General features: G+C 32.7%; 1 protein-coding gene across 2 annotated transcripts; it reads left to right on the forward strand.

The window, feature by feature from the left end:
* Positions 1-886: 886 nt before the first annotated feature.
* LOC115709315 (amine oxidase [copper-containing] zeta, peroxisomal) lies at positions 887-5,942 on the forward strand. Of its 2 annotated transcripts, XM_061111972.1 has the most exons (13): positions 926-1,579; positions 1,945-2,054; positions 2,168-2,473; positions 2,675-2,787; positions 2,882-3,212; positions 3,294-3,509; positions 3,600-3,836; positions 4,127-4,312; positions 4,464-4,604; positions 4,717-4,985; positions 5,164-5,245; positions 5,591-5,737; positions 5,768-5,942. In XM_061111972.1, the coding sequence occupies exons 1-12, from the start codon at positions 1,315-1,317 to the stop codon at positions 5,711-5,713; spliced, it is 2,379 nt and encodes a 792-aa protein (XP_060967955.1). In that variant the 5' UTR covers positions 926-1,314; the 3' UTR covers positions 5,714-5,737; positions 5,768-5,942. The 2 variants fall into 2 exon arrangements, with proteins under 2 accessions (XP_030493252.2, XP_060967955.1); XM_030637392.2 differs by having other exon boundaries at positions 887-1,579; positions 5,591-5,942.
* The last annotated feature ends 2,343 nt before the right edge of the window (positions 5,943-8,285 follow it).

Genomic DNA, 8,285 nt, shown 5'->3' on the forward strand with positions numbered 1-8,285 from the left:
CAAAAGTTTAAAACAAAAATAAATTATTTAATTTTAAAGTTTTTTTAAATAAATATTTTTTAATTTTGTGTATTATAAAAAATGTAAAAATAAAAATTTTATATTATTTTTTATATACATATCAAATTTGTATTTTATAAAATACGAATTCGAGCAAAACTAGAATTGAGTAATGCACGTGTAGTCTTTTTTTTTATTTTTTGTAGAAATTATCTCTATAGTCTTTTTACTTTGAAGTTTAAAAAAAATTAAAATAAAAATTTTATATCCTTTATTATTTTTTTATCATCATTTTTTTTAAAAAAAATATAAAATACGAATTTGAGTAAAATTAGAATTGAGTAATGCACGTGTAGTCTTTTTTTTTTTAGAAAGTATCTCTATAGTCTTTTTACTTTGAAGTTTTAAAAAAATTAAAATAAAAATTTTATATCCTTTATTATGTTTCTATCATATATATTTTTTTTTTTTGTAAAAAAAAACATATATACATTTGTATTTTATAAAATACGAATTTGAGTAAAACTAGAATTGAGTAATGCACGTGTAGTCTTTTTTTTTTTTTTTTTAAGAAAGTATCTCTATAGTCTTTTTACTTTGAAGTTTAAAATAAAAATTTTATATCCTTTATTATTTTTCTATCATATCTTTTTTTTAAAAAAATATATATATAGATATATACATTTATATTTGATGAAATACGAATTTGAGTAAAATTAGAATTGGAGTAATGAACGTGTAATCTTTTTAACTTTGTAGTATAAAAAATTTAAACCTTTATTATTTTTATATCATATCATTTTATAAATTTGTATTTTAAAAAATACGAGTTTGAGTAGAATTATAATTTAAAAAATAGGAATTTGAGTAAAATTAGAATTGAGTAATGCACGTGTAGGCTCCCCTATAAAACCCGTCTCTTCGTTGTTCATCTCCCCCTGTCTTCAACCAGTGAATCAAATCTCTCTTTTCTCCTTTTTCGTCTTTCACTCACGTTTTTCTCTCTCTTTTCTCTTCTTTCTCTCTCTCTCAGAGTTTCAGAACAGAAAAAAGAAAATCATTCACATTTCAATCGAAATCTAGCCCTAGCTCGGTGATCGTCCAACATAGTAACAAACTTTTCATCTTGATTTTACTGCAAAGAGTTTTTTTTTGAGATTTTCTCTCTGGTTTTCGCTTTTTCTCAAAGTTTTTTTTTTCCTTTCGCTTGCGGAACCACGCAGCGTTAGAAGGTGAGAGAGACTTTTGCTGTATGTCAGTGGATTGTATTGAGACTTATTTCGGTGGAATTGGTGAGCTAGCGAACCCATTACAATGGCCCCAGCTTCGAAAAAGACGACGGGTGGTTCCTCTTCCTGTTGCTTCACATCCTCCGATTCTGCTTCCATTCACCGTGACTCCACCGCCTCCTCCGTTGTCGCTGTCTCCGCTGCTCCAGCCAGTGACGGCGCCGTTGTTTCCGCCAATGCCGTCCAGGATTGGACTATCTCCTCCACTGACTTGCGCGATGATCAGCGCGCCAAGAAGATGGCCATGTCATCGTTGATATCGGAATCATCCACTACTCTTTCAACGAAAGGTTTTTCCTTTGTTTTTTTTCTTATTGTTTATCTCCAAAATTAAAATAAAACATTGAGATCAATTTTACCTGCTTGATTTATTTATTTGTTTCTTTTTAATTTTGAAATTTGGAAAAATTTGATCATCCTCTATACTTGATATGTCTCTTTTACATCTTTATGATGTGTTTTGTTCTTTTTTATCATATTTTTTATTCTAGTTAATAAGTGGATAAATAAACAAAAAAGAAAGAAAAAAAAATGGCTGGAAGCTTCTAGTTCTAGTGGTATAGCTGATAATGGGGCAGTTATTTTGTTACTTTTATTTAATAGTAATGCATATGCCGAATTTGATTGAATTAGTCTGTACAATTGGTTGGTGCAGGGATCCCAATTATGCTAAGAGCTCAGTCGAGCCATCCTCTGGATCCTCTTTCCGCAGCTGAGATCTCAGTGGCAGTTGCCACAGTCAGGGCAGCAGGAGCTACCCCTGAGGTTTGTTGAATTACACAATGCCTTGTTCGCTTAAGAATTTATGTTTTAGATATATTTTTCTTCCTGGTAGGTTATATATTTGTGTCTAAATGTTCATTCTCCTTTAATTACAGCTCAGAGACAGTATGCGCTTTGTTGAGGTTGTTCTGCTTGAGCCAGATAAACATGTCGTTGCTTTAGCAGATGCATATTTCTTCCCACCTTTCCAGCCGTCATTGCTTCCAAGAACAAAAGGTGGACCTGTGATCCCCAGTAAGCTCCCTGCAAGGCGAGCTAGACTTGTTGTTTACAACAAGAAGTCGAATGAGACAAGCACATGGATTGTCGAGCTCTCAGAAGTACACGCAGCGACTCGTGGTGGGCACCATAGGGGAAAAGTGATTTCCTCACAAGTAGTTCCCGATGTGCAGCCTCCCATGGTAATGATCTTTTCATTCTCTTTTGTTTTGTATAGCAGGTTTATTCACTTACAAAAAGAAAACATGAATAGAGTAAAGGGCTTATGTATGTTCCTATTTCATAGCTGGTGTATAGCAGGATAGAACATGTTTTAAATGATTTTTAGTTGCACAGTTTAATGTTTTTGTTTTCTTCATCTTATGTTTCCAACTCAACTTTAGGATGCTGTGGAATATGCTGAATGTGAAGCTGTTGTGAAAGACTTTCCTCCTTTTAGAGAGGCTATGAAGAAGAGAGGTATTGAAGACATGGATATCGTGATGGTTGATGCATGGTAAGTTAAGTTGCCACCTTCTAAGGTAGCATGCTAACTATGGTTTCTAGTTCCATTTCATCAGCATGCTAACTATTTTCGTCACATGTCTCAGGTGTGTGGGCTATCATAGCGATGCCGACGCTCCTAGTCGTAGGCTTGCTAAGCCACTGATATTCTGTAGAACTGAAAGTGACTGCCCTATGGAAAATGGTTATGCAAGACCCGTAGAGGGAATCCATGTAGTTGTTGACATGCAAAACATGGTGGTGATTGAGTTTGAAGACCGCAAACTAGTTCCCTTACCTCCTGCTGATCCTCTGAGGAACTATACTCCCGGTGAATCAAGAGGTGGTGTTGATCGAAGTGATGTGAAGCCTTTACAAATTATTCAGCCTGAAGGTCCAAGCTTTCGCGTCAATGGGTACTTTGTTGAATGGCAGAAGGTAAATATTTATTTATTTATTTATTGGAATTTTTGCTTTATCTGCTTAAATTTGGAATCTTATTTTATTTGTTACTGGCAGTGGAACTTCAGGATTGGATTTACACCCAGAGAGGGTTTAATCATATATTCTGTGGCCTATGTCGATGGTAGTCGAGGGAGAAGGCCTGTAGCTCATAGATTGAGTTTTGTGGAAATGGTTGTGCCTTATGGAGATCCAAATGACCCACATTACAGAAAAAATGCTTTTGATGCAGGAGAGGATGGCCTTGGTAAAAATGCACATTCTCTTAAGAAGGTATGAGGACTATTATAGAATGTTATATTTGCTTTGCATTTGAGTATTTCTTTCGCTTAATACAAATTGGTCTAAATTACCATCATGCAGGGATGTGATTGTTTGGGCTATATCAAGTACTTTGATGCTCACTTCACAAATTTCACTGGAGGTGTTGAAACTTTAGAGAACTGTGTATGTTTGCATGAGGAAGATCATGGAATTTTGTGGAAACATCAAGATTGGAGAACTGGTTTAGCTGAAGTTCGAAGGTCTAGGCGTTTGACAGTGTCTTTCGTATGTACTGTGGCTAATTATGAGTATGGATTCTTCTGGCATTTCTATCAGGCAAGTTAAACATCCCAGATATTTATTAACATTGTGTGTACTTCAGTTTGATCACTTTTGAAGTTGAAGATACTTCTAGAATACAATGATCACCAAAGGTTCTGCTTGACATAGGATTGATCATAGACTTAGACTATACATTGAAGTGTTCTAATGTGCAGTTCCAGGATATAACCTTTTATTACTTTTCATTCTACTTTTCCATTAACTAATACTCACACTTGTCTGCTTGTTTTGCTTAAGCTTTGTGGAAAGTTTCTAAACCGTCTGTAAGTTATCTGATATTGCAGGATGGGAAAATTGAAGCAGAAGTTAAACTTACTGGCATACTTAGTTTAGGAGCATTGCAACCTGGAGAATTTCGAAAGTATGGTACAATGATTGCACCGGGATTGTATGCGCCAGTTCATCAACACTTTTTTGTTGCTCGAATGGATATGGCTGTTGACTGCAAACCTGGTGAAACTAACAATCAGGTAAACTTCTGTTACTATGAAATTAAAAAACTCCAGAACTGTCTATAGTTTGTGGTAGGATGTTGTCTCTTAGGAGCCTTTATAAGTGAAAAATGCGAATTCAGATAGAATACTTTCTTACCATTATTTCCCTTCTCTGAATAATGTGTAGGTTGTTGAGGTGGATGTTAAAGTTGAAGAACCTGGAGAAAACAATGTTCACAACAATGCATTCTATGCCGAGGAAAGACTTCTTAAATCTGAATCAGAGGCAATGCGTGACTGTAACCCTTTGGCAGCTCGTCATTGGATTGTAAGACATCCTTATTTTGGCTCTGCTCATCTTACTTTGTTTTTGCTACTTCTTTATTATCTGAATAGTTTTAAATGCGTTGATTGACAATATATACCATCTAATATTCCAGGTAAGGAATACAAGAACTGTTAATAGGACTGGACATTTCACAGGCTATAAGCTAGTGCCTGGTTCGAACTGCTTGCCATTGGCTGGTCCTGAGGCCAAGTTTTTGAGAAGAGCTGCTTTTTTGAAGCATAATCTTTGGGTTACTTCATATGCACGTGATGAGATGTATCCTGGGGGAGAGTTTCCTAATCAAAATCCCCGTGCTGGAGAAGGACTGGCCACTTGGGTTAAGAAAAATCGATCGCTGGAGGAAACAAATATTGTTCTTTGGTTAGTTTGTCTACCATCCCCTTCCTTTTCTGTCTAGGGTGCAACCTTGTAGCTCCAACTATTGCATTTATAGAAGATGCACAGCTTTAACCAAATTTAGTCTTTTACAGTAAATTATTTCTAATTTTTTTTGGAATTTTATTTTCTTACTGACTTACAAAGAACTATTAAATTGCAGGTATGTGTTTGGAATCACACATGTTCCTCGGCTTGAAGACTGGCCTGTCATGCCGGTGGAGCATATTGGCTTTATGCTTATGGTAAGCCATCGTCAACCTTATTCCATCTATCATGAGCACTGTCCATGAATATCCATCTTTTTTGCTTGCATGTGCATATAATTTCAATCTTATCACATGGGGCTGGGATAGAAATATAGATGAAAATTGCCTGACACTAATAGCAAAAAAGGACATATAATGTATATTTTTCCGAGCCACCGAAATCGTACTTGATGCTACTACGTTAAAAAAAGGATTGCTTCTTTAATTTCCTTGAGATATCCCAGCCTCCTTGTTTGTCTCTACATTTTTCTATGAACATTATTTTAATCTCCAAAACTATGCTGTTTACCTGATGTTATTCCTTTCTGTCTGTGTATGCAGCCTCACGGTTTCTTCAACTGCTCTCCGGCTGTTGATGTCCCGCCCAATGCGTCCGATATGGATACCAAAGAACCAGACGTCAAAGATGCCGGAGTTGTGAAGCCACTATTAGCAAAACTCTGAAGAAATGTATCACTTTAGTTTCCATTACTAGCAATAACATATCTAGTATTCCCCTTGTTTGCTTAGTTTAGTAGTGTTTTTTTTTTCAGTTGTGTTTGACTATGGAACTTAGGGGGCACACCAGATGTGGTGGTCTCTTTTAGACTTTGTTTTTATGTTTCATTTGCTATTTTATTTTTATCCAGTCTTTTACGAATAAATCGAAATGGATTTTGCTTTGAACTTTAAATCATTATATTTATCTTTTCTGTTTCATTTACCTTTTCCTTTATTTTGGAACTTATTGGAAAAAATTATAAGGCATAGTTTTTTATTTATTAGATTATGTGGATGTTAGTCTACCACATCAGATGATGTGGAAATATGACCTGGCAAACACAACTCATTCACACACATTTTGCACATTAAAATACTGTTTGAATCTCTATGCATCTAGTTGTTTCTTTACTTACAAATGTGGATTTTGTATCAAAATATGTGGAATGGGTTGATTCAGGCTTAATAAAGATTATAGTTATTTAGAAATGCTAAAACTTTCTGAATCAGAAGCTAATAATATAATTTAAATAAGTTATCTGAAGTTTTTTTTTTTTAATTATTAAAGGGATTATTTTACAGAAATAAATATAATATTGAAAATATGACAATTAATTTTTTTTTTAATAATATTAGATGGAGCATGCACGTGCAAAGCACATGTAATGCTGTTCTTCTTAAAATGATAGCATGTAACCTGTTTAGATTTGAGTATGGCAAATAAATAAAAAGAAATTTTAACCTGTAGCTGTTGGATCTTCTTAACTAGGTTCCATAAATTTTTGTAATTTACTTGAATATTATATAGCAACTTATTGAGCTTTGTAATTTTGAAACTAAAAGATGAAACAAAACTAAATGAAAATTATAACTTTCGAGTTTGAGTCGTGTGCTTAATTATCATGTTCTGAAATTTTAAATATATATATATATATATTAATTCGTTCATAAGATTAATCGTTACACAGATATGAAAAGGAGATAAAAAACAAAAACCATATATACATGCCTCTACTACAAAAAGTGTCTTAAAGTATTGTGAACAAACACGTAAGTTCTAAAACACTTTCATAAAAAATTCTTAATGAAACACTTTTAAAAAAGATTCTTAAAGATAAACTTGTAGAAAGGTAAAATAGGGACCAAATTATCAAGTGTGAGAATAATTTATATTTCACTCCTAAATATTATTGATGTGATATACATATAATGATCTTAAACTGTCAATTGTGCAAATAATTTCAAATATTTCAGTCTCAATCTATGTGGGTATACCTTTGTGAAGATGAGAAATTGAGAATATAAAACTGGCATAATATTATTTCGTTTAGTAATTTTATATCTACAAATCACTCTTCAACAACAAAACTAGTTTATCAAATAATTCAATATTATCTTGTTTGGGATATTACAATATTATCTTTACAACAACTCACTATTTTTTTAAACAACAATTTCATGCTTGAATAATTTTGGTGAACAGGTTACACCTGCCGACGTGTGTAATATTTATTATTTCCAATTGTTAAGTATTCTCAGCCTAGTTATCATAAGAACCTTCTCTTATTTTTATTAATAAATAATTTCTCATGCTTGACCAAGAGTGAACATGGACTCTTCTCTCTCGTAAGTGTAACCTCAAGCTTCTTAATTGACTATATATTTAATATACTTTTTTTTTTTTTGAGAAAATTGTAACTTTCATTAAGATAAAACTAAAGATTACAAATTACAATCTTAAAAGGTTTGAAATTAATGCTACCATTTCACACAAATTCTTCATCAAACCCTATGAGCATCCCCATTAAACACCCTTGGGTATATCTAATAATTACATTAGGGAGATTTGATAAAGAACTACAAATTAATGTCCACAACCATGTTTCTCAAGATTGAGAGATCCATCTTATTAAACAATATTTTACATACAAGTAACTTTGTCTGATTCAATAACTTTAGAGCAGCCTTCAAAGCAAGTGCTTCAGCATAAGTTGAATTAAAAGCCCTTATAGGACAGGAATAGCCAGACCAACAACAACATTAACTATCATCTTTTACTACAGCTAGCTCCAAGTCCCAAACTATATTCTTGATATCCATTTTAGTTGGTTGTGTGATGTTAGGCTATTTTCAACCTAATTTTAGTATTACACACAATACTGAATTTGATGATAAAAAACTTTCATTCTAACAACACCAAAACATACACAAAAAAAATAATATTCTTTATTATTATATATATTTTAATAAAATAGATTATTTTTTATTAACAAAAATAATATATATAAATACCTACTTAAATTGTGTTAGCTGCTTCTTTAGGTTTAGTCTTAAAAGATTTTAGACATTTTTTTTCGTTAGTCTCTCTTTCTATTCTAGATCTATTAATATTGTTGTTAATTCTTCAGTTAAATATGTCTTGTTAGAAGTTATCATTCTTTTATGGGTAAATTGCGGCATAAATATCTAATGTTTTAGATTTTATACACTTAAATACCTAATGTTTATTTTTGGAGGCAAAAATACCTCATGTTAT

This window comes from Cannabis sativa, chromosome 3 (genome assembly GCF_029168945.1).
Source record: "Cannabis sativa cultivar Pink pepper isolate KNU-18-1 chromosome 3, ASM2916894v1, whole genome shotgun sequence".
Lineage (NCBI taxonomy): Eukaryota > Viridiplantae > Streptophyta > Magnoliopsida > Rosales > Cannabaceae > Cannabis > Cannabis sativa.